This window comes from Crocodylus porosus, unplaced genomic scaffold, assembly GCF_001723895.1.
Source record: "Crocodylus porosus isolate Cpor-Errol unplaced genomic scaffold, CroPor_comp1, whole genome shotgun sequence".
NCBI lineage: Eukaryota > Metazoa > Chordata > Crocodylia > Crocodylidae > Crocodylus > Crocodylus porosus.
In genome coordinates, this window is record NW_017728906.1 from 50,506,017 (window position 1) to 50,533,569 (window position 27,553).

A 27,553-nucleotide genomic window follows, 5' to 3' on the forward strand; every position below is an offset into this window, starting at 1 on the left:
CTTTTACTCTAACCCAGAGCACCTCAGAGTGCCCCCCCTCTGCCCCCTTGCTAATTAACGAGGAAGTATATTCCTCCTTGATGTAGAGTGCTACTCCTCCACCTTTCCTTCCTATCCTGTCCCTCTGTCCAGGGTGTTCCACTCCAGATTTTTAGTGCTGTGCAATCTGAGACTTTAACCCTTATGCCTATAATTTCTAAGCTGTAACAGTAGGATGGCAATATTTTCTTTCATCTTCAGTTTACAAAAAATAACCCAGTCTTCAACAAGTGAAAACCTGACCATAGTGTTACATACCTATATTACTTCAGTAAGGGTGACTTTGTGTAGGCACCTTCCCTAGGGCCATAGGCACCAATTTTTATTTTTGCTGGGGGAGGGCCTAAAATGTTCAACATGTAGAAAGTTTTATGCATTTCAGGTGACAGCCCTCTTCCCAAGGGGAGCCATGCCGCTCAGACCCCCATGTACTCAGCACCTCTTCCTAGGGCTGAAACAAAAGAGACAGAAATTGCAACAAATCCAGAATGCTAGGGCCTGTAAGGTCTTTGCACTGCAGCTGGGTAACTAGCTCAGCAACACTTAAACCCCAAGCAGGGCCAGCTGAGCCTGAGCCTGCTGACTGGTTCCAGGACTGCTCTGAAGGAGCTCTTGCAGCACCTAGCACCTGCTGTACAACACCCTGGTCTCAGTCTAAGTGCAGCTTTTGTCCATGTGACTTCCTTGGTGTCTGTTTCTGCATTCCTGGCCATGTACCCGGTCCCTGAACTTCGGAACCCCAGTTTGACTTCAGTGTGCTTCCTGACATCTGCTTCTGGTAACTCCTCTGGCTCGACATGTGAACCCTGCTTTGACTTCAGCTTGCCCCCTGACTATGGACAGTGGTAACACACCCCTGGCTCTAACTACTAGGCTGAATGCTTCTGTAGACCCTGACAGGGCTCATGTTGTGAGAAAAACAAGCAGAGTATAGCAAGTTATTTTGACTTCTGATCAGAACCAAGGCCAGTTCAGGCATTTGGTCCCATCTGTTTCCTTGCCCTCTGGAACAATCACATAAAATGTTGTCTATGCTGGTATGACTTTCTTGGGTAGAAATGATAGCAGAGGAACATGAAGCCAACTGATTTTTTGGGGGCAAGTACACTTATTCATCTATCTTATTAATTAAATAAAACCAGAAGGAAGTTTTTACTAGAAGTTAATGATGAATTTGTTAGTGGACAGTCATAGGCAAGTGTAGTAATGCAGGAATTACTGTCATTATAAACTGTTTATAAAAAGAAGAATGTTTGTATTAAAGTGTGAGCAGCCACATCACTGGTTACCAGTGGTATTATAAAATTAGTATTTCCATGGTATTTAATAGCCTATTTTCCACCAAACTGAAATCAGGATGCAGTCATGCAGGTTCACTATTAAAATATATATTTTAAGAAACAAATGGTTTCTTTAACAGGCAGAATTAGGCTACTGTACATACAATATATGTAAGGAGTACAAAGAAGAACACAGAATTATTATCCAATGTGTGCTGCTTATTTTGAGGTTTAAAATAATTGAAATTAGAAAGCCTCACTTAATTTGTAGCTGGCGGAGCACACTTGTTTTTTCCCTATGATTTTTTTTCAGAAAGATAGTGGTGGGCCAGATTCTATTTCAGCTACTATGCACATAAATGAGCTTAAGGGACTAAGAGATTCTATACCATCCTGCTGCTCGAGCCCCTGAAACACAGCTAATGCAAAAGGTGGAGGGATCTTGTCTTTGCTGTTTTTTTCTTTTGGTGACTCAGCCTTAAGGGTCATATGATGATGTGTTATAAAAGTAGATGCATTAATAGATTTTCAGACTTGAAGATGGTGGACTTAGGCATTTAGGTCAATTTAGACAACTAATAGGTGAAATAGAACCTGGCCCAGAGTGATTCATTCTCAGTTTAGCTGCTGGCCTCTAGCTGCTCTGGCAACACAAAAGGGGGCAAAAATTAGTTTGATTGCCTTCCTGGGGTGTTCCCAGGAGATACAGAGCTTCAGCTGAATGTCAGCTTCAACCTTGGAGCTTCCTGTGTAGAGGTGACAGGCAATGGAAGGGAACATCACAACTGGACTCCAAGTGCCCTTAGCAACCAGCACAGATTGTGTGAAGCCAAAGGCAGTTGGGGACATCTAAGCCTGTTACATTGAGACATATTGAAATTACTTTACCACCTGTCTGATAAAACATAGTTCTGGTGATCACTTCAGGAGCAATTTCTTGTTCTTGAAATAATGTTTATATGCTTGGTAATGGAATATTAATATCATTGAAATGCCAGACAGGTCTAAGAGGTTGCAAAAGTATATCAGCTAAGAATATTAAGAATTAACTAAGTATTTGTACCTATTATTGGAAGAAAACAAGTAAATGTACTGTAATTACTTGTCTAGATACCCACATTATTTTTCTGAAGGTACATTATTAGGATATTTTTTAAGCAATCATTTCACAGACAAATTGCTTGTGGTATGATTGACTATGTTATGAATACACAGAAATTAAGCAATTGCTAATGCAAAGCAGTTGTTTAGTTTCCTTAAGTGATATTGGGTAATGCTCTCAGATGTAGAAATGTAAATATTTTTAGCCTAAGCCTTTTTATCTCATGTTTATGGAGCCATGGTCCCTAAATTAGGTCTTTAATTGCTACTGTGCAGCCCCCTGTAAAAAGGATTGTACGTGAATATATAACTCTAGATTGTATTATAATTCATAGCCCAAAAAGGCTGAATTAAGGTTGAATGGTATCATCTTTGTTAGACATTTCCTGACTTTCATGCACAACTTTACTAATTTTTTTCCATATCTCATTTCCTAGATTTGTTTAGAAAAGGAACTAAACAAATTATATCTTATTTAATTACATTTGGTTAATCAGTAGCATTAGAATTCTTTATGACATGTCTACACTGAAGTTACCTTGAGAAGCAAGGTAAATTTGCCCAGGTAGAATACCTCATCAGTGCTGCTATTAACCAAGTCAGCTCCTAAAATCTCTACACAGAATTATATTGCACAGTGCATTAGATCCATAATACAGACCTGTACAACTAGAATTAGGGGAGTGACTGGATAGCAGTAGTCATATGTGAGACACTAATAAGAAATGAGACACCACAGAAGAATGTTATGGCTCAGGAATCTTAGGTTCTTTACAAGATTCAGAGGGCTGTGTGATGGACCCTTTTGCACCTTTCCCAAACAAGCCTAGATACATTTAGCCCATTGTTATCCAGGTCTGTCTCCCTGCCCTGCCTCAGTTTCTTGTCTCATGCTGTGCACATCCAGATCTTTTCCCAGTCCTAATAATTTCTGCTCCTGGTCCATCTTGGTTCTCATTTTTTTTCAACTACTTTCCCTGGACCATCCCTGAACCCTTGGACATTTCTTATTTTGCTAATATCAGTTAGAATTAGGGCTGTTAATCACTGTTAACTGGCATGATTAATGCAAAAACAATGTGTTAATTTTTTTAACACACGTTACTCACTGCTGCCATGTGTGCTGGGGGAAAAGTGGCCCCTCCCGCTCCCTGCTGCCTGCCTGGCCATGTGTGCTGGGGGAAAAACATCCCCTCATGCTGCTGGGTGCCAGGGCTGCAACAGGACAGAGTGGGGCACCTGCCCGTCCAGTGTGGGAATGAGGCGGGGAGCCCTTTGAGGGCAGTGGGGAGCTCCATGGCTGGGCCGACAGGACAGGGGCTGTTGCCCGTGCTTGCAGGGGCTGGGCAGCCCCAGGAAACACTGCTGGGGTGAGTAGGGGACTGCGAGTCAGGAATGCAGGGCACTGGCAGACATGAGGGGCACTAGCAGTACCTGGGGGCTGTTGGTTGGGAGTGAGGTGTGCCTCTGACAGGTGTCTTCTTTTCTGGAATTGGAAATATGGTAACCCTAGTTTTGACCCTTTTCACTTACTGTATTTAATCACTATGTGGAAATTAGCACAGTTCTACTCTGTCCTTGTGGCACTGAGTTATAACTGAAATCAATTTATTTGAAAATATAGAAAAATGTCCAAAATATTTATAATTAATTGGGATTCTTTTATTGTTTAATTACACAAAATTGTGATTAATCACAACTATTTTTTAACTATTTCTTGCTGTTAATTGCAATTAATCTTTTAAATTGTTTGACAGCCCTACTTAGAATGCTTTCTTCCTCTTCTCTAGTACACTTGGTCATCAGCAGGGGAGCACTTGGAGCAGAGGAGAGTTTCTCTCCTATTAGTTCTCATACCAAAATAACTTTAAGTTGTCTGAAGGAACCATTAAAGAGAAAGTACTGCTCAACCCTTTCATCACTAAGCTGAAACATTCTCTGCCATTCTGAGGAGAGAGGCTCATTGGCTGGCAGGAATTTTAATAGGCACGCTCAGTATAGATGGAATCTTCAGAAAGATTGACTATCAAATTTTAATGCCTCTGTAAGTCTGTTTCAAAAGGTCATAGCTTAGTCAAATTTGAGCAGCTATGTCCCTGACCCTCAGGTAACAAGCTTCCCAAATTTCTGGCAGTTGCTTCATAGCACAGGGCTCCTAGAGTTCCTTAGTTAAAGGATCATAGACATATTTTTTAAATGTCAAAAACTATATTTTTCCTTATTTCATTTTCAGAAATGGCTGAATAATGTTTGTAAAAGTAATAATAAAGAATGTCTGAGGGAGTTTCTCTGAAATTGAGCAAAGCTATAAGCAACTGAAAATAGAATTTTTATAATAGAAAGTATCAGGTAACAAAAAATCTTTCAGTTTGCAAAGAAATGTATCGAATGGTGCCAGAGAGTGCATATAACTTGGACTATTCTAATACAATCTGAAACTGTGGCATCAGTGGGTTTTAATCGTGTTCACTGCAACCTTCTCCTTTGAGTGATAGCACGGGTCAGCCTTTAGGCCCATTTAGTCTCTGCTGAAATGGCTAACTATAGTGCAATTTGTAGCTCAATTGCTGTACTCCAGCCTTTTATCTATTATGATGTAGACCAGAATAATACTTCATATACAGCAGTTTAAAAATGTGTACTATATGAGCATCTTTTTGGACACTCAGATGTTCAGGTCAGTATAAAAAAGGAGCAGACATATGACATACAGCCCTACCCTAGGCTAAATCCAGTGTAGAATTAATTACCCTAGAAAAACTTGGCAATTACCAAGCTTCAGCAATGTCCCCATGCTTGAAAATGGTGGCGGGGGTGCTTGAACTAAAGTTTATTGAACAAGCTTTAGTTCAAGCACTCCTGCCGCCATTTTTAACCATGAGGATGCTGATACACCACATGCGGTGGCACTTTAATTAGAGCAGCTCTCAGAGAAAATCTGTTGATTTTTCTCAAAGCTTGATTCACCTCCACATTGATTCTTTTGTTTCCCTTCCACTCCAGTGTCCTTCCTGTCAACCTGCAGTTCTGGCTGACTCGCAACATCCACTTTCTCTGCGTCTGCTCTTGTGTTGTGGAGCATCTCTTATGGGAATCTTACAACCAGACATCTCCACTGCAAATAAATTCCTTCCTACTTCAGTTCAAGAACTCAACTTACCCATTTTTTTCTGATTCCCATACATGTCTTCACTAGCTTTGACTTGCTCCTTAAATTTTCCCTACAAGCACTGCAAACTTAGATAGTTTATTCCCCAAGAAGCACACAGTCTCAGTATTCCATATTTTAATAGCACCTAGTACAATAGGATCCTAAACCCTGAGGAGTACTGCTGGTTGCTATGGTAACAGAAATAACCAATAATTATAATTTAAAACAGGGTCGTATATCTCCATCAAGAACAGAGGGATTAATGAGTCTTCTCAGGATTTGAGCAATCCATGTAGAAGGACTTTGGCTAAGCATTGCTTTTTTTAAAGAGTGTTTTGTGTGCATGTGAAATATTGTGAGGAGGATTATAGCAGCCCACAGTTATGGACAAGTAAGTCTGACAGCCAAGGAAGCACAGGTAACCTGACCTGAGAAAAGGCTAAAGAGTGCTTTGCATTTATAAGGTCTTGCTTGAAAGACACTTTGCAGATGTGAGCAAAAAATGGGTTTTGTTGTTTGAGTCCTCCTGTCTTCAGAAAAAAGATGTTGTACATTATAATATCTAACAAATATTTGCATTGGAGATACCTGGCTTCCTCACCAGTATCTTCTTGTTATGCAGAACAATTTGCAAAGCTTAAAATGTTGACCAGCTGCTCTGATCCCTCAGCTTCCTCAGCTACCTAAACAGTAATTCCACTGCTGCTGCAATATGAATGCTTCTGTTTCAAACAGAAATGCAGCTTCCTTGTTTAAGACACAGAATCCTCAGTTTTTGGGGGGCTCATTTTGGGTGGGGCAGGTGCATGTAATTTGAGAGTAAATATGGAATAATAGCAACAGATCTTCAGCAATCCTTCATAGTCAAAGATGATTGTCTTCCATGATTGTCTTATCTGTGTGTCTGAAAGTGGCTGATGACGCCTATCCAGGATCAGCCCATTTTCTTACATGCCTCGGTTAAGATGTCAATGATTGCCTGAAGGTCTGCTTCTGAGTGTGTGCACACTACAGCATCATCAATGTACTGGAGCCCAGTGATTCAGGTTGGGGTGGTCTTGGTTTTGCCTTGGAGTCAGCTGAGATTAAACAGCTCACCATCCATTTGGTAGTTCAGGTCCACTCCAGCTGGAAGCTCCAGTGGTGGTCAGATGTGGTACTGTGGCAAGGAATATTGAGAAGAATGATGCAGCCTTGCTCAATTCCCATTTTAACTTCAAAGGGATCTGTTGTAGATCCATTACTGAGGACCACCGCTCGGATCGTGTTATGGAGCAGGCAAAGAATGGTGATGAATTTGGCTGGGCGTCTGTACTTCAGAAAAATCCTCCAGAACACTTCTCAACTGACTGAGTCAAAAGCTTTCAAGAGGTCAAATGAGGCCATGTAGAGATGCTTATGTTGTTCCTGGCATTTTCCTCATAGTTGGAGATCTGTGAAGATCATGTCAGTTGTGCCTCTTGATGCCCTAAACCCACACTGAGATTTTGGCAGCACCTCTTCAGTAAGTAGGAGGAGGCAGTTTAGGAGAATTCTCTCAATTCTTTCCTGTGGTGGACAGCAAAGTGATCCTTTGGTAGTTTCCATAGTTGGTCTAGTCTCCTTTCTTGAAGATTGTCATGATCATGGCATCCTTTATGAGAAAATCCCAGATGACCTCATTCCAGATCTTTAAGATGAAGGCATGAAGCTGTGATGTGAGCTCCTCTCTCCCCTGCTTGAAGATTTCCATGAAGATTCCATCTGCTTAAGATGCTTTGTGGTTGATGGCTTTCCTTGTGCTTGATAGCTTTCCTCACCTTATCAAGAGTTGGAGGGATCTGAAATCATCTCTGACTAGGTCTTGTGTGATAGCATTGAGAATACTCTCATCAACAACAGAGTCTCAATTGAGAAGGTCTTCAAAATGTTCCTTCAAGTGGGCATTGATGATTCCCCTTTCCTTGACCAGGTCTCCCCCATCCTTAGGAGGGGACTTGATATAGTCAGAAATATTAACAACTTGAAGCCACAGATTTGATGCAGGAATTAATTCAGGGAAAGCTTGGCATGTGTTATCTTGGTTTGGCAATTATAATGGTTCCTTCTGCCCTTAAAATTTTATGAGAAGCTTTTTTCCCTCTCTCAAAATAGTATATTAAAAGTGGATGTATGGAGTCAGTCTTCACAGTTGCTTAGTTTGCATCTATAAAATAGCATTGAGGCTTTATAAGTAGGCCAAGAATTATAGGACAAGAATTATAGATAAAAGGGGTTCTGCGAGTGAGATCTTAAGAAGAGGTGCAGCCTGCAATGTATGAAATATACACAGACCACAGCCATTTGCAGACATTTGGAATGGATATAGAAGAATTAGTTCTCAAATTAAGTGATCTTATATGAAATAAAGAGCATGGAATCATTTTAAGTATTCTGTTAACAGGTAAGTATCAAAATATCACGCAGTTACCATATTACCTAGTTGGTGTTTTTTGAAGACACTTTATTAACATTTGATTAGTTACCTACCTATCCAAATAACAATCTCTTGATTTTTTCCATCTAAAATAATTTTCATTTAATAATGAAAACAGCTTAGCCAAATCATTTGAGATATATAGAAAATAGTTTAAGTTTACTTTACAGCTTTTGAGCATTTAGTGTTTACTCAGAGTATATTACTAATAACCTGTGAGTACCGACCCTTTTTTTTTTAATGAGCGATAAGATTCTAATTTAAACACTTCTTTTAAGAAACTGAGCCTTCAAGTAATATGGCAAATACTGAAAAACTGATTTGTAAAACTGCTATTACTCTCCAATAGAGGGAGATAGAGCATGTGCTGGAAAAGTTTATTGTAAGCAACAAAACAGTATTTGACTGCTAGAAGAAGGTGAACTTCATTTTATTATCATTGAGAAGATAATGTCCTTTATTATACAATGCTTACTGGATGTTCTATTGAACATATTAAAAGAAAGTAATTGAGTGACTCTTGGAGCCTCTAAAACATATCCTTTTCCCCTTAAGTGAACTGCTTTTATATTTTACAGGAATCCTATTATCACCAAAAGGCACATTGGACATCCCAGTTTTATTTATGCCTGATAAAATGAAACTGTATGAAGCTGTGCTAGTTGTCCATGTGGTTAAGGAGAATGGTGAAAACTGGCTCTGTGAGGATCTTGTAGAGTTAAATAAAGAACTGAAAAGGTAATTATTGTAAGAAGAAAAGAAAAAAAAATGACTGGTGAGGATTTTTCTAGATGATGATCCTTTTTTTCTTCCTTAGCTACTTTCATGCAAATCCCACTGCCTTCAAATTGAATGGTTTCTGTACTTTGGGGGCAGAATTTTGTCCATCATGAAAGAAATGTTCAATATGATATTTAAGATCACAACAAGGAAACACGTCAGCATTAAGAAGCAGCACTTAGTCAATATGAACACCTATCATTCATTTTCTTAAATTTGGGAAATTAAAACTACAACGAGTGTCAAGAATGGTATTATGCTTATTGGGCAAATGGAAAAACAGTGGGATGCCTCCAGTTTTCTTTAATACACTAAACTGAACTAGTAAATAAACATTTGGTATATGTACATAATCAGCTACAAGAAACAGATTTGGCCCTATGCTGATTTTGTTTGTTGATATTTTTGCATTCATCTGAGTACTAACATAAATGAACTTGTTACAGATTTTCAAGGAAATATGTAAGAGCAGATCAGAGGAAATGTTCTCAAATGCTAGTGAGCAGCAATAGGAGATAATAAGCAAGTTGTTTTAACATGCTGACATTTTGACTTGGTGCAGTTCATTTGCACTTCTACAGTCGTTTTACCTTGATGTAATGGAATATTGAAGCCCAGGTTAATTTGAGCATAGAAACACAAAATGGAAAGAGCCCTTTTTGAAGAACTCAAGATATCCAGTGAGACCAGGGATACCTAACTTTTGGTACCTAACTTGGGATGCGTTCAAGGTGCCTTCAGTTATCTAAGAAAAAGGGGAAAAAAAGAAAATATTGAAAATAGCTGTTTCATATATGTATGTGATTAGGGGTGCATACCAACATTTAGGGAGGTTAGAAAGTGTTAAAAATGGACATCCAACCTAACTTAGTTTTTGCCTTGGTGGAGACCTTATACTTAGATTCGTAGTTAGGCTGATCTAAGTGAAACCTGTACAGAAGTTCAAGACAGATCAGTCTAAAAATGGCCAGCTGATCCAAATTAATCTCTGAGGCAGTTGAACTTAGTTTGGGTTCGTTAGACTGATCCAACTGAACTTACCTACACTTCCCAATGCAGTTAATTATTTTCTCTTTTTCTTAGATAACTGAAGGGACCTTGAGTGCATCCCAAGTTAGGTACCTAAAATTACAAATCATTTTTTGAAATTGTGGCTACAGATTTAAGTTTGCATCACCAGTGCCAGTGTCTCAGCAGTTTTTTCTTACCTATATATTTTACTTGAATTTCTAAACAGTGTCACTTTGTCAGAGAATGGGGAAATCTATGGAATACGCTGGATCTACCCAATTAATGGAATCCCAGAAGCACCACCTCAGAAGTTAGTTCCAGGTATGTAATACCTGAAAAGCAGAAAACATAACTGTAAGGAAAGAAGTTACTTAACTTGTGATACCTCAGTTTTGGTCTTCCAACACATGGACCTTTTATGCTTCTGTTAGGGATCTTCAAAGGGGGATGTGTGTGTGGTTTGTAGTTGCGTTCAGTATTTTAATACCAAGTCTGAGAATGCAGAAAATGTGTGAAACTCTTTCAAAGGAAAAACATGAAATTATCCTTGGAATCTATGTGAGATTTCTTTTCTTCTTCATACTTGAATATAAATTACTTTATTCTCTACAAAACTGAACCACCAGTTTGGAGCTTATAATTTACAGTCATCGAATCAGCCTGATATACTATTCCTCTCACATTTGAAAGACTCTTTTTTGTTCATGTCTACTGTTTTTGAGATTTTAGATGAAAATGTCTTTCTTTAATTTACACAGCAGATCCCATATCCAGTATTCTGTTCTCAGTATGGGTAAATGTTCCCACAGAGCAAATGGAAAGCTTAATACCTTTGCACTTCCTAGGTACAAATTAAGCCCTATCTGGAGAATTTAAGTGAATCAAGCAGAAAGCTGACAGATGGGTAGATTGCAACCTCCTACATAGTCCAAAACACCCTTGTAAACATGCCTACACGCACACGCACGCACGCATGCACATGCACTCAGAGAATATTGATACCAATGCCCATTGTATGAATCAAATAATGGGCATTGATGTCTATAATCTTTTATGGAAGACTAAAAGTAACATTAATTTGTCATAATGCTCCTAGAAAATTAACTTGTACTAAATGATAATCGAATCGAATAATGGTGGAATTTTGGGTTTTATTTAATTTTAGAGATATTGAATGACTACTGCTAAATGAAATACATCTATTTATTAGCCACAGTATAAGTTAACATGGTTTACTTTAAATTCTGTTAAATAACATAAACATTGTGAACTGGTTTATACAGTAACTATCTTCAGAAAAGCACTGCACATGTGTAGATAAGAGCATTTCCAAATCTGCTAGTCAATTCTATACTGACTCTTCTCTGGATGAATGAAAACAATAGCCTGCCTTAGTGTGGATTGGTAATTCAGAGACTTCTTGAGGACTGCAATTATAGAACTCAGTACGGATATATATTATCTATATTGTCATCATTGTAAAATGTTTAAGGACCTTTAACTTGCAGACAAATGCCAATGATGTGATATTAATTAGAGCTTTCATTTCACTAATTCCACTTTAATATGCCAGAAGAGTGAAGCAGAATATTATTATCAAATCTTTCAGCTTTGCCCAGCATGACACAGTTTTAGCCATTCTCATTAGCATTAAAATTATGTGTACTAATGTGAATATTTGTGTTCTTATTGTAAATGTGTAATTCAATATGTAACTGGCAGACTTTGTGATAAACATCTCTTCCTTAGGCCATTGTTTTCACTAGGTTTAGTGATTATATATAAAAAAAAGTTAGCATTCATAAATTGCTTAAGAGACATTATTGCTGTATGTAATCTGAAGCTGTCACATCTTAACTAATTTTAAATTCATAAAACCTGCTATAAAAATGTGTGGAATATTTATGAGTGGTGCAATTGCCATGTAGTTTATGCTCAGTAAATGTTTGTAGTTCACACCAATATATTTCGATTAATTCTGAATACACATGCTATTTAAAGGTGATAGCAATCATCTTTATGCTATGCAATCTTCCATGAGCTAGAGTTATAAATAGACTATACTTTTGCCTTCTAAATATACGTCCTAATTCAGCAAAACACTTAGGTACATGCTTAAGTCCCATTAAATATACCCCATTAAATAAATCCCATTAAAAATATGATTGATGCCTTTGGGACCCGGATAAGTAATCTACTAGACATCTGTTTTTTCTCTTTAAATCAGTAACTTAAACAAAAAAAAATGTCTTTCATTCTGATGTGGCTAATTATTGTTAACATATTTAGAAGCTACAGACAGTTAGTATAAACCTCAGCATTGTTATGTCAAGAGTCTCAAACAATCCCTTTTGTCATTCTTACGTGTACTTAAACTTCTGGAAAATATTTGACAGAGTACCTCATTACATTTTATGAGGGAAACCATCACTGAATGGAAATGTGTCTATAAGAATCCTGGCAGGATCTGGATTTGATCCAATTGCAGTCAATATCTGTGAGTTATCTACAAGAAAACAGTTTATCATTTCTAATAAAGTTTGCTGAGGAGTTAAAAATTGAGCGGGAAGTAATACTAAAGACAGGCCAGGACTGGGGAAACAACCTTGCTGGGCATAATTTAACCAAATGCCTTTTGATAGAGCTAGATTTGAGGAGAAAACCATGGAGGTCACATGCTCACTGTACTTCGGAAATCAGTGGATTGTAAAAGGAATTGGGGTTTGTGATCAGTATCCAATAGAATGTAACAGTACGACACAGAGGCTTAGAAGGTACCCAATGAGACCTTTGGGGTAGAGGAGGATACTGAGGAGGAATAGGGATGTCATACTACCTTTGTACAGGATTAGTGAGAACATTTCTGTAATGCTGTATTTAGCATATGTGTCTAGCCTCCAAAACTTGAAAAATGGAAAAGGTTCAGAAAGGAGCTGCAAGAATGATTCAGTCTGGAAAGATTCAGTCTGGAAAACTTGCCTTCTGGTATGAAACTAAGGAAGCTGAGTCTAAGATATGGTAAAGTGGTTTGATCACGATTTCCTGATTATTTTTGTGTAAGGAAAATAACAGAAAGCTGTTTAAGTTAGTAAACAAAAAAAAAAAACCAAAGCCAGTAGCTAGAAGCTAAAGGGAGGTAAATTCAGCAATCAAGCATAAATTTTTAATATTCAGTGTAATTAAATATTGAAAAAACTTACCACGGGATGATGCAGATTCTCTGTCGCAGCAAGACTTTTTTGTATTACGTTTCAGTTCCTTTTTAAAGGACATCCTGTTGCTCACAGCCAAGGTATAGACTCAATTGGAGAAGATCTGAGTATGATTGAATGGCCTTTGTTAGGCAGGAAGTCAAGTCAGAGAATCATAGTGGTTCTTTCTGACAAGTAGCATAACTAGGGTTGGGTGAGAGGGGCACCTGCCCCATGCATCAAGTTAGGAGGGGCAACTTCTCCCTCCCCATCTTCGTGGAGTCTGTGCCTTGAAGTTGTTGCTTGAAGAGCAAGAGCTCCAGGGCAGGCAGAGCATGTGGTGGCAACAGCAACTCAGTTAGGATTGCTTTAGAAGTTCCTGGAATTGACTAGGATGCTACCCCTCCATCCCCACCCTCAGATCTATGGCCCCTCATTTGATCTCTGGACCCCCCTCCCTCCCCCCAGAACCTGTGCTCCCTGCTTTCAGAACCAAATGCCTGCCTCCTACAAAGTTTTCCCTGGACACCAGCTTGCCTCTTACACAACTACTTCTGACTTTAAAAAATCTATGACTGTTCATCATCTGAAGAGATACAAAATAATCTTCAGCTTTTCATACTCATAGAACAAATAATTTTTGCGTTATGCAGTAATGCATAATTTTGACAGAAAGAACACTGAAGTCTTAAGAATGAAAAAAATTATAATCAACTCTTCTTTGTCCATGTTTGTGAGGTTTTGATGCACCAGAAAATTTCTGAATCTGTTTTTCCTTTTTTATATAAGTATATACGTTTGTCCTTCACCTTCTGGACCAATTTCCTAATCATTCAGACCAACAAATGCTGAAAGATTCCTAATAATAATTAGTCTGACAGAATATAATATGCAGAAAAAAGACACACTTTCTGAATGAAATGAAATTTTGTAGAAGATAAAGATAAAATCATTTGCAGAATTAAAAATTTTACACTGAAGATGAGAATTCCTTTGCCTCATATACTTTAGGGCAGAGGTGGGCAAAATGCAGCACAGGGTCTGGGTGCAGGCCACTAGGTCATTCTATCTGGCCTGTGGGGCCCCTAAAATTTTAGAAAATTAATATTTATCTGCCCTGGGCTTCTTGTCATGCGGCCCTCAATGACTTGCCAAAACTCAGTCAGCAACCCTCCACCCAAAATAATTGCCTGCCCCTGCTTTAGGGGAACTTAAGTCAAACAATAACTAATCGGGGTTCTTCTCTACAAATAGCTAAAAAAATTCATTTTTTTTTTAATTTTCCACATTTCTTACCTGCCTGTAGGGGGGGTTTCTTCAGTTCCTTTTTTCAGATCCATATTTTAAAACAATACTGTATTTTTTATTTTCAAATGAAGGTGAATACATATCTGAATTCCATCATAGCAACAAAAAAGGACAATCAAATTTCAAGTAGTTTTGAGAATCGGTTTTGAAAATAAATTGCCTAAAATGGAATTGTTCAATTTACTGTAGGGAGAACAATCTCATGTTGGCTTTGGTTAAAGAGAGCATGACTGAACTGTCAGGCAAAGGAGTTTTCCCTTTTCACAACTTCAGTCCCTCTAAGGGCGCATCCCCATGAGCAGGGATGTGATTTTCCTTGGGGACAAACAGCAGTGGCATAATGTATGCTGCTACTACTTGTGCCCAGGGAACACCCATGCCATGTGTGCTCTGGCGTGCGGTACATTACTGTGGGTGGGGTAGTGGAGGCTGGGCCAGCAACTGTGCTGGGCCCAGCAGCCTTACCTGGGGTTTTGGGGGCCTCCAGGAGCTGCAGCCATTGTGATCCTGCAGCAGGAAGCCTGGCTGGCGGGCAGCCAGAGCATGGCTCCAGCTGGCCAGTCTCCAGTTTTGGGTGGTGAGCGCTGCCACCATGTGCACCACCCCACTTCTTTTAGGCGTGGGGGTTTTTTTGACCCTGGGATCTTCTGGGGTTAACAAGCCTCCCCCCTCTCCAAGTCTACCCTCCCACTTTGCGCTGCAAATTAGCAGGGCAGGGAATGCCTGCATATTTTTTTTTCTAAGGATGCCTCATATGTTTAGATATTTTGTTAAAATCAGGAAACTGGTATTGAAAAGCAGCATTTTATAAAAATGGATCCTTCTTTTCTACAGCTGTTGTACGCTGTCAAGCCAGACAGAGAGTAGAAGAGAGAGTAGAGGTTCTATTAACTGGTGTAGTTCCTGGAACAACCTCTATGCCAACAGCAAGAAATGCTTCCACCACAACAAATAAGTCATCTAGCATCCAGGATGAAGTTCAAGTCACTGCCGGTAAGAAAGAACAATAAACATAGTAGTTATTTTATTTGCAGTGGGTACTAAAGTAATGTAATAGTTTAAAGCACTATATAGGACCTGACTATATCTTTGTCAAAACTAATTAAAAAAGAAAACAACTTAGCTAAAAGGTCAATTTAAGAATGGATGTTGTGATTCTATACCATTCAAGTATTAATTCAATTGGCTGGTTAAATTTTATTTTGTGGTTGCTTTGTAACACTTGAAACAAGCCCTGTGAATCTTTTTATTCCAGGATTACATTACATCTATTCCTGTGCTAAGTAACTTTTCTGCAATTCACTGTGAAACTGTATCACAGTTATTCTCAACCAGGGAGCTGTGAGATCCTTTTAAGAGTGCTGTGGGGTGCCACTCAATATTAGTGCTGTTAGGCACACAAACACCTACAGATGATCACAAGATAAACCTAGAGATTTCAAAAAGGAATTCACAGTATCAAAAATATTTTAACCTATTTGTGGTCTTTTGGAGTTCTTTGCAACAGAAGAATTTCTCTATTATTTTTCCATAGTCAAGAATCAAGCAAAATCTAAGAGCTAGCTTTTTCAAGGGACTGCCTTGAGTCTAATGAGGGGTCCCTTGAATGTCAAAAGGTTAAAAACGACTGCTATATAGAGAATTAATAGCTTTTCCTGTCTGCTGGGTCAGTTTAACATATGTATATTGGACAGAAGAGCCAAGTGTCTAAGGTCACAGTCTTCAGATCTTCTAACAAGATGTCTTTTCTTGTACTGTGTATAGAAACAGCAAGGGATTAGAGAGTGAACTGTTAGTGATGTCTGACATGCCACTTAATTGGTTTAGTATAGCTTAACCAACACATTGGTTATGTGAAGAGTAGGCTGTACCTATGGAAAATCCACAATCTAAAGAAAAAACAAGCCAGACCACACAGTGACATCTTCTGAAACCTGAAAAGGGCTATCCCAGAGAAATTCTCCCTTCTCCCACTTCAAAGTTCTCCCACTGTTTTTAACCATTATTGTATATGCTTCCCTTCACAGACCTGATGAAAAGTACCTTTCATTGTCTGATTTTATCCTATCCATGCAGTTGATTCAATAGAAGATATCACCCAAAAAATTACTTAACATGTAATAAGTGTTCTACAGCTGTAACCAACCATAAGTTCGCCATGCATAGAGCACTTTAAAAATGGCAGATCCTGATCTAAGATAGACCTGGAAGGATGTGGTATCAGACTAAAGCACTTTAGGTTAGAGTGCTCTATCGAACGTCTGTACCAGATTCCATCACAACTTCAGATAGGTTGCATTCTGCTGGCATCCTATGGGGCTTTGCAGCACCCCCCTCACTTCCCCCTCACAGGGCAGCACTTTAGCCTCAGCTGGAGCTCATCTGCTTTACCCAACCACCGGACTGTCCCCATCCTCATCCCCATCCCCATCCCCATCCCCATCTTGTCACTGACCCAAGTCAGCAAAGCTTCTGTCTCCAGCCTCATGTCCTCCCTCCAGCCAGCTGTGAGCTGTAGCCAGGCTTGAAGTTGGCCATGGCTCACCGCTGTGAGGGCTCTGTTTCCCTGCATCAGCCCTGACACCATGGCACCTGCATCCCTGGGTCACGCCGCCCTTGCCTCCCCACAAAGCATCCCACAGACCTAACGCATAGTCCAGGAGAAACCCAAGTGCATGGGCAGAGCCATGCAGAAGTCTGGCCCTGGCACTTGCACATTCTCCCAGGGAGCTCCAGGCTTCCACACATGGGCACAGCCAGGGTCTGGTCACAATGTTGGGCTGATGGTTTGTGGGCAGGAGGGTGCATGCCATGGAAAGCCACTGCCACATCAGATCCAGATGGGCATGTGTGATGTCCCTCAGCTTCTGGTGAGAGTCACACAAGGCAAGAAGCACGACCTGCCAGAGCTCCTGGGTCTGCTTGCTTGAGTGCAGGTGGCAGGATGCCATGAAGGGGTGCGGGCAGGCCAGGACACAGAGGCACATGCAAGTCATGATGATGTGCACTTGTGTTTGCCCTGGGCCTCTTCTTGAAACTCAGGGCTGGATGTAGAGGCAGGTCCACGGTGATGTGGCAGGGGGCTGGGAGTGTGACGGCCCATGGCCAGCAGCCAACCAAGGGTGGCTCTCCCATTCTGCTTTGCTCAGGAGTCTTTGGCAGCCCAGGGGGCCCTCAGGACATGCTGAGAGGCATGTGACAGTACCCCCTAGCTGCTAGCCTCAGTCAGTATGGGCAGGCTCCAAGCCCCTCCCATCAAACAGCAAAAATATATCTGTTCAGTTTGCTTCTGATCTAATCTAAAACACTTTAAGTAAAACATGATACTTAGAGCCCTTCCGCCTTGAACTTTTTGAATGGCTGTACTTAGCCTCATTTTTATATTCAAATTTTAAAAACCAATTGGTGTCAATCTAGTATAGTAAGATTTGTAATCTCCAAGACATAATCCTGTCTGTTTTTAGAGTTGTAAATATGATTGCATAACTTATTTGATCCTGAAATGCTAGTCTATGGTACTGTGTTTGTTAATGACAAAATAACATGACAGTGGTCCATACTAATGGATCATATATTAACATAAGCCATTTTTAACAACCATTTTGCAACAAACTGTAGCATGTTTTGAAAGATTAACATGTAACTGGTAGTCTAGTTCATAAGAACGGTATTTCATGTTTGTTAATACTAGCTTCTGCATGTATTGAAGGGCATTTGATTTAGGATGCTGAAGCCTTTCAGGACAGAAATTTATTAATGAAATCGTTGACCTGAAAGGCACTAGGATCAATTATGGCTCTGATAGTTTTCTGAACGTGGTCAATGATATTAAACTATTATTACAATCCATTCCTTGGTGGAACTGATCAAATGTAATGGCACTAGTTGAATGGTCTACAGGTGATCAGTAATAACATAAATAAAAGTGTAAAACTTCAAGATAACAGTTTGGCACACTATTTTTAATTTATTTCCTGAAAGAGTAATTTATCAGAGTTGTACATGTGATGTGTATTAAGCATTTTTATATCCAAAGATAGATGAGGATAATTACAGGCAGATTAAATTTAAACAGCTATTACTATGTTTCAGTATTTAAATTATTTGGACAAGAATAAACCCTTGAGATGCAAAAACTCTCAAGCAGTGCTAGACTTTAAAAGATCTCAGTCTAGCTCATTCAGCAGGATTTTGGTTGAAATAAAATTAATGTGATTAATTTAAGAAGGGATAATCTAAGCACTGTACAGTTAAAATGGCATTAAATGTTCAAAAGCCCCATGAATTCAATGCTATAGTGATCTGCCAATTAAATGGTTAGTATTTAGAGTACTGTAAATCATATGTGGCTTCAGTCAATGAAGCTGTGCTTAACATATAGGAGAATAAAATAATAAAATACAGATGTATTCATATTTTCAGATACCTTTTAAACAGGGATGTCCAAATAATTGACTTTTGCATTTCAGCACCCAAACCAAAATTGGAAAAAAAATCAGTTTAGATTAAAAAAAAAAAAAAGTAAAAGTTTTTAGGGAGGTTCCTTGTAACTTTTTGTATGGAAATGAAAAACCAAAAAATATTAATTTAACACACACTTTTTTATTTTAGATTAAAAGGAAAAAAAACCAAAGCAAATGAAGTGTTAGATTCACAACAGTGGGGGAGAAGGTGACAATAGCCCTGTCATCAATCGCTCAGCAGTTAGATGAAAGTGACCCAGAATTCAAGAGAGATGGATTCAGTTTCCTCCTCTAAAGGGAGTTATAACCCACTTCCCAAGAGACTGTTAGGGCCATTAATGGTTAAGTGCAGTTAACTCGTCCCTAACCTAGGATGAGTTAACTGCTTTTAAAACGTGAGTATCTCTGCATTCTGGCAGTAAAACACATGCTAAATACAATCATATCGTACTAGTTAGGACTTTTCACTGGAGGAGTCTCTGTAGATTGCATTAAATAACTATCATCACACCACTCCACAGAGATAATGTGAGCAATTTGTGGCCCAGGGGCTGAGACCCACAATCCCTCGAATGTTGGTCTCAGCATGGGAGTCTCCAACTGGCTCCCCACTCAGTCCAGCATCTGAGACCAACAAGCTGATTGTTGGTTCTAGCCCTTGGACATCACTGGAATCTGAAATTGGCTCCAAGGTGATACTGGGGCTGGGAATGACAATCAGCTGATTCAGTCCCAGCCCTGGCACCACGTTAAAGTCTTGAACTGGCTCTGGTATAGTGCAAACATGATTTGTAGGAGCTGTAAACATGAGGGTCCAGGGCCTTAAACTGGCTGTGGTAAAGTCTTGAACCTGGGACAAACAATCACCAGGTCTGGTTCACGACTTTTGGGGCAGTGCTGAGGCTAGGACTAACAATCAGGGAGCTATGCATGAGATCATGTTAGAGGTTATAATAACCATTACTATGTGGCTGCTCAGAACACATTTTAACTTAATACAGCACAGTAATGCTTACTGCAATCTCAATAAAGTATGCCCTAAGTGTGCTATGTGACAAGGCCCTAAGTCACCATATTATAGAGTGTTCTTCAGTGAAATTGCTCTCAGGATCTCCTGAATCAGTGCTTCTCAATCTGAGGGTTCATACACTATGTCTAAGGGGTCTGCAAAAGATTACTACAATCAATCAAAACTAGGTGAGCACCCATACTTACAATTCAAAGGGGTCCGCACCTTCATTTGAAATTTTTTAGGGGTCCAAAATGGAAAAAGGTTGAAAATAGCTTTCCTAAATAGTCACTCACTGGAGTAGATACTGAAATGCAGTGTCCTATCTCCCAGATGAACATCTTAACAAGGTTAGAAAGTCAATTTTTTCACTAATGATTTAAGTATGTTATACCTAATGAAACTGTTAATATATTAATGACTAAGAATAATTCAGCCGAAATAATCGACGAAATGGTTGTTAAGTCAAATTGAACCCTGTCCTCCATAGATAAAATTTTGGACCCCCAAGCAATTAGATAAAAGGGGAGCATTGCTGCTTCCTCCTTTGTGTGTTTAGCCCATATTTTTGGTTTTCTAGCCAAAACTATTTAATGAAATCACCCTGGATTCGTGCATAGTTTCAGGATGACTGAAATGGCTTTTGTTGAGTGAAGCAAATTTTCTGTTCAGAAGAAGGTGGCCAATCCTTATTTTTAAATCCTGGTAAATATAATTAGTTTAATTTTAGGAAATCGCTATTCCCTTTGCATACAGCCTTTAGTCTCTTTGGGGAGTGGGGGGTATTACACAATGCAATTTGTGTTCGTTTTTAAAATAAGTAAATAATATAATGTTGGAGGAGAGTAATAACGTATTGCCAGTACCAACCAACTATTCTTCAACTTTTTTTGCCTTTGCTATGAGTGCCGCTAGCACACACTGTGAAAATGTCACTAATACTTGTGAAGCATGAGCAGCCTAATTTAAGGCACCTATACACATGCCCGATGGCTGTTCCGATGCATTCTAATTAGAATGCATCCAAACAGATTTGATTAATGGAGCCTGCTGGAGCTTGCTAATTAGCACAATCCAGCAGCCTCAGCATCACATGTATTCCGCATCCCCACATTTGTTGAACAAGCTTTAGTTAAAGCACCCCTGCCACCATTTTGAAGCACGGGGCACTGAATACATGAGATGTTGTGGGTACTTTAATTAGACCTATTTCCAAGAGACACTCTAATTAAAGCACCACCCCCCACCCCGGAGCATGTGTAAAGATGTCCTTAGTGACCTAACTTGTACAGTATGTAATATTCCTATAACATCTAGTGATATTTTAAGGACCTGCTATTGATAGTAAGTATTATATAATATGACAAGACCTTCCAGTGTTTCTGACCTGGATCTGTTTGAAAAATTCATTTGGATAACCACGCTTTAATTTAGGAAGTGACAGATTGTAGCTATAGGGAATATGGGGATTTTGAAGCCAAGTAAATGGGTTGATGTGGCTGCTGGCACCTACATACACATAAAGATGTTTCATTTCACAGTTAGTTAAACTGAAGTACTGAAGTCCAGGCTTATTAGTGCCTGGGAACATATTAGCAATAATGGTTGTGCTTATGTGTGCACCTTTATTTTTTTAATCTATATTTCATAACACTTTTGAAATTCCTTTGAAATGTCATAGGATGAAATACTAAGCTGTTAGTTACTCTTCACTTGCCATGTCTCCTTCTGCCATCCTTCCCAAATATATTGCATATGAAAAGTTTCAGTCTTTAACCCTTCCCAAAGTTGCCAATCACATTCTGATTCCCAGAGGAAATAATACAAATAATGCCAGTGCAAGTTTTCTAGTGTCAGTACTAAGCTTTTCAACTTAAATCTGCCAACTTCATTTTCTTTGAAGTGTACAGTTGAATAGGTTGAAATGCACAGTTGAATGAGTTTCAGTTGAACTGAAACTCATTCATTTCACATAGCCCAGTCAAAACGGACTGTTCTGAGACTCTGAAAAGCCTATAGCCTGAGAATCCTCTCTAGTTTGGAGAACATTGGGCCTAAACATAGTTTTCATGTTATCACATACAAATAGGATTCCAGCCCTATTGCTTGAAAACAGTCTTGGAATTGTAAACTTATATAAGGCAATTGCACAAATTTGTAACAGACTTTCTGAAAAATTTGGACTACTTCCCACCTCCCATAGAGTTGTCAAGTCTGGCATTCTGGCTTATGGAAGTCGTGGCTAGTGGGCCATCAGTTCTGGGGAGAACTTCAAATGAGTTCATACCTGTGAAGATAAATGCTGTTCAAATTCCTACTGATAGTATTTATAACATGTTCTCCCTCTGTGCATATAACTGTATCTGAGTTAGCTCTTAGGCTTGGTGGCCATGGTCATTCTGCTCAGCTCTGGCCCACCATATACACTTCTGGGTGCAGGGCTATATTGTCCAGATCCTAAGGTCAGGCAGTGCAGTTGCCTGGGGAGGGAAGGGATGCATTCTGCCACCACCTCATAGTGCCCATGACCTGGTGCCCTGCTCCTCCCCCTGCCCAAGTTATGCTATTGCAATCATTCTTATTCATGCTGTAACACTGACTGACTCTGTGAACTTTATCAGGTTGCTTTATCTTTGTTCTTCCATCCATCATATGGGCATCTGGTGTGGTGCCATAATAAATTACTTAATACTTCTAGCTTAAGCTCTATAATTTACCAGAGTGAAGACAAATCCTTCCAGTGACTTATCCTCAGCTTGCCAACTTGACCATTGTACTATTATATTATTGGTTTTTATTAACTTCATTAAAGTAGGTTGTTGAGCCAGTAATAAGTGCTGGAGTGCCCAATGTGTGGAGTATTTTCAGACATTTAAGCCAGGACTGTCTCTGCCCTCATTACATTGGTCACTGTGTATGGACTCTACCACAGAGCTCTGATTCTAAATCAGGAGAGCACCCTTTCAGCAATTACCTATATAAAATTTAATTAGCTCAGTAAAATTGAACTGAGTTGGAGTGGAATCTAAAACCTAGTTAGGTATCTAGGTTTCCAATGTACTATATAGGGAGAGTTAGATGCTTCAAAACGGCAATAAAAAAACCAACTCCAAAACCTTTGCATGAAGATTAGAGACCTATTTAGAACCAGCTAGGTTTGGAATCCACTTCTGTGGACTATAGTTACCTGTAAGGTCTGCGGAGAGGTGCAGAATACAAAGCATGAAGAGCTCTCATAAAGGTAGGCATTCATACCTATTATTTGAAAGGCCTGGACAAGGTTGAACGTGTCCAGAACAGAATGCAAGGTTCATGGACCCAGAAATAAAGGCTAGAAGAGGGAGCCCAACTTTTGTAGTCTAGTGCTTAAGGCACTCTGTGTGGGAGAGGAGGGGGAGATGTTGAGTTCCAGTTACTACTCCAAGAAATATTTCTGGTTTTTGTCATTACAAGTGAAAAATGATGGGAGCCAGGGAACAGAACAAAAAAATAACCCTTCTCTGGGGAGGCTGCAGAGTCAGGCTGCTGCTTCTCTTTTCTGGCACTGTGAATTTAGCTTTTTTGTTTTCACAAAGGCACAACTTCAGCTGGAGGAAAGGAGAGTTCCTCCACTCATATTAATTCATAACCTATTGTTATAAATAGAGCGCAGAGAGATGTGTGGGGCAAGGGGGAGGATTACATGCTGTACTGTGTGTGGATCAGTGAGATGTCTGCTGCTTTTGAAGGCTCTGGGTTTTAGCCTGCGGCATTGCTCCCAGTGCAGCAGAAACTTCCCTGCTGAACTGCTGTCTATCCAGTGACTATTAAAGGCAAAGTGCAGATCTGAATAAGAGCTAGTAAATTTCCAGGGGGTGGAGCTGAGAAATAAGCAACTGCATGTATTTTATCTGACAGTAAAGTAATTCAGTACTTCTGGACTTTCCTTGATTTTACAAAAGGTCATATTTGACTTCTGTAATATTTAAAACTGATGATCTTAGTTATATGCTGTGTTAAGTCATGCTCAGATAATATAGCTTAAACTTTCAAGAAACCAATTACTGAAGTAAATTCACAAGAAGTGATTGATTCTACTTCACATAAGTGCAAAAACATTAACTCACATACACAATGAGAATTGATATCAATCCTTCCTGACGTTATTTTTCAATATGGATCTCATTCAAGAAAGTAAAATACCGAATAGCTGAGTAGCTAATACAAATATGCTATTTACCTCTGTAAAGAATTGCCTGATAGCAGTTTTCATCCAGTGTAGTTTCTGTCTTAAAAGAATGCTGTAGATGGTGCTAGAAATGACAAACTAAGCCTAAGCAACACAGTAACTAAGAATATTTAAAAATGATGAAATAATACATTCATAAAATTTTTAAAGGACTATGGTAGAGGAATAGATAGCAAAGTATCATGTTTTTAGGAGAAGATCTTGTATCTCTAATGTAAAACAATTCTTATAGATGAAGAAACTAGTAGATACTTTATACTGGTGTAAGTGCTCATTTATTGTTCATATAAACATTCTGGGAATCTTCCATTTCTCATTATTTAACTGTTCTCCATTTTTTGGGTTTTTTTGATGAGAAGAATAGGGATTTGTTTCCCATGGAAGTAGCAAGTGGTTCAGTTGCCCAAATTCTTAATTCTTCAGAAATCTGATTAGATAAAAGTAAACTTCCAGAGGCCAAAGCCATCTGGAAAGATGCCCCCAGTTGATAACACCCAGTTGATAAAGACCAGCTGCTGCCTCTAGAACTCCACCTCGGTGATGATTCCATGTTGCAGAATGGGAAGCCATGCAAATAAAAACAAGATGCATCTACAATGAATTTGCACCATGTTTATCACTGGGTTTGGTATGGGTCAAGTGCACTCATTCCAAATTTGTGGAAAAAATCTGGAGGTATGGTAAGAAACTCTAGACCAGAACTGCCCAACTGGTGGCTTGTGGGCTGAATGCAGCTCACAAGGAGCCAGCATGTGGCCCATGAGCCCCTGCATCTCTCTCTCCCGCTGTTGTGTAGCAGTGGAGGGCTTGGCAGGGCCATATGCCACCAGCTGCATGCCCCTAGTACAGTCTGTGAAGAACGGAGCGGGGAGTCGCACATTGTCATTGCTGCCCACTCAGTGGGGGGCAGAGGTGGCCAACGTGGCAAGAGTGGGGAAATTCCACCAGCAATGCATCCCCCAGCCATGCCCAAGTTACACAGCCCTGCTTAACAAAATACTTAGCAAAATATAGCAACAAATGTAGCAAAATAAAGTTCCGATAACACTCAGACCTTTTTAACTTGAATTATTTAGTTGCCTTTGTAATTAAACAAAATAAAGGTGCATAACCTAGCTTTCTTACATCCTTTATTCCCATTGCTTTAATGCAATATGGGCATATCTGGCAAAGAGAAGAAAAATTAACATTCCCCCAAGCATGTTTCATAAAAAATATATGCAAACTTACAGTTTTATAAATATAAGATGCATTGTATTTATGATGCTGACATGCTATAACAATAAGTTGATTTGAATCTTTGCAGGTGTGGCTAATAATTCATTTTTTTAGGATTAGCAGCTGGGCATCATAAATTAATAGTCAGCACAGGGCATTGTATGAAATTGCTACACAGCAGCATTGTCTTGCTCAAGCTGGTTTGGAAAAGAAGCAATAAAACATCAATGTGTAGTATACAGCAAACGTCCTATAATCCAGAACAATTGTTTTTTAAGAACTTTTTTAGATAAAAAATAACACAAGTGAGTTGTCTTTCCTGTTCTTAGGATAGAACTGTGTCTCATAAGAAGTAAATATAGATTAAGGAATAGAACCACAAAGATTTAGTGTCTAAAATGGGACAGTTATTAAACCTAAGACATTTAAGACTAACTTCTAAAATCTTGAAAATCTGCATTCAGCTGACAGCTAACCCTGGAGATGCATAATGTTTCCAGGTGTCTCATTTGATGGCATACCAAAGGCATCTAAGGGTTTAGTTCCTAGACATATTCTGAAGTACATCTGTCTTGACAGCACTGTCAAGACAATAGCTCAATGACCAAATATGCCTAAGCTCTGATGGGTTTCACAACTGGGGCTGTCCATCTTACCTGAGAAGATTGGCCTGATAGGCATTCTCAGAGCATGCCTGACATAAGGCTGTGCACAAAAATCAGTGACAGCTGCTGCCTTCCTGCAGAAGACGATGACTGGAGTAGGTAGTTGAGGTGCTTAAGGAGGATTCCAATACAAATCTATTATTGTTTGTGCAAAATCCCTCTTTGAAGTTGTTCCTATTTAATAGTAAACATATAAAGCAGCCTTTGAAGTCCAGAAGTGCTATGCTCTTGGTGAGAGGCCTTATTTAGAACTTAATAGCGTGGTGGGGGCCTACATTTTTTACAAGCGTGCTACAAATCAGCCCTGCGCTCACCTCAGTTGCACTCCTCTGCTTACGTTGCAATTCTTCTTGCTTCTTCCTTCCTTGTGCTTCCTGTCTGATCTGCTGCTCTGCTTTCTGTCCTGTGTGCCACTGTGCTGCCTGTTCCCTCCCAAATCTGCTGCATGCCACATGTAGACAGTGGCCACTTGCACTTGAGATGCTGACTGCAGAGTCATTACTGTTCAGTCATTTAATACTTGTGATGCTGACTGCACAGTAGCTCATTACTACTGCACGGTAGCATCACATCACACTTCATGCCATGCATTGCTACTGGGCAGTAGTCACAAGCTACTGTGCAGTCAGCGTCTTGTGCAGATGCAGCCAGTCTGTGCCACTTGCGGCACACATCCCTGACATTGGCTACTTCTGTGCTAGTAAGCCTAGAGACCCATGTGGACTTTTTCTCTCTTTCCACTCTGAATAATCTTTACCTATCCCTTTGGGGGAGAACAGCTCCAAAGGAGCGGTTTACAAGGTCCTAACCCCAGAATACCATCCTTTTTTGCATATTACACGTCTTTCCCCCAAAAATCAGCCCTCCAAAGTAGGATGCATTTTTTAACTGAGGAAGCTAAATTTCTTTGCCTGAATAGAAATAGAAGCATGAAGATGCTGGGTTGTAAGCAAGCTGGAGGGATGGATTCCAGTGTTAGCTCTTTTGTAGCTGCTATCATCCTGCTGGCTGAAAGGAAAGCTGGCAGCCATTTTGCAACATTGTCTCTGTTTGAAAAAGTCAGCTTTAAGCTATGACTGTATTTTCTACATTCTGCCTTCAAAGACAAGGCAGATGTCTTTTTCGGGCATGTGGTATGCAAGAAAATTTACTACATTTATCCTGGTGATTAGGGCATTGTTCTGAGAGGTGGAAGATGTGGGTTGAATTTCCTCTGGCACAGGAGAGAAGTAAATCTAAGTCTCCTCTATCTAGCGTAAGTGCTCTAACCACTGAGCTACAGCGTAAAGGTCAGGGTGGCACTATATGACCTTTTGATTTTGAAATAAAAAGTTTGGCTCCTCCCTGTTTTGTGAAAGAAGAGGATTGGGTGCTTGTTTTTAGGAAAAGACTAATAGGTGTGGCTCCTTTCTAGTCTATTGCTGATACCTGAACCTTTCGATTATGATGCTTAAAAGCGGTTCGTTTCTCTGGAGGCCACTAAAATCACAGACACACACTCATTAGATGGCACAAAAGGTGTGTTTGCAAATAGGGTCAGAGCAGAGTCAAAAACTCAGGTTACTCTGAACCCACCAAGGAATTTTGCAGGCTGTATTTATCTTTTTCCTCCTGGGCACGTGAGCAGAAACAGGAACTCTTACAGCTCACTTCC

The 27,553-nt window shown here is 39.6% G+C and overlaps 1 protein-coding gene across 1 annotated transcript in view; it reads left to right on the plus strand.

The window, feature by feature from the left end:
* Nucleotides 1-27,553, plus strand: part of CFAP47 (cilia and flagella associated protein 47) — a 734,432-nt gene that overhangs the window by 625,027 nt on the left and 81,852 nt on the right. The window contains exons 58-60 of the mRNA XM_019528459.1: nt 8,605-8,764; nt 10,044-10,138; nt 15,151-15,309. Coding sequence (XP_019384004.1) covers nt 8,605-8,764; nt 10,044-10,138; nt 15,151-15,309 — 414 coding nt within the window. The remainder of the gene's footprint in view (nt 1-8,604; nt 8,765-10,043; nt 10,139-15,150; nt 15,310-27,553) is intronic.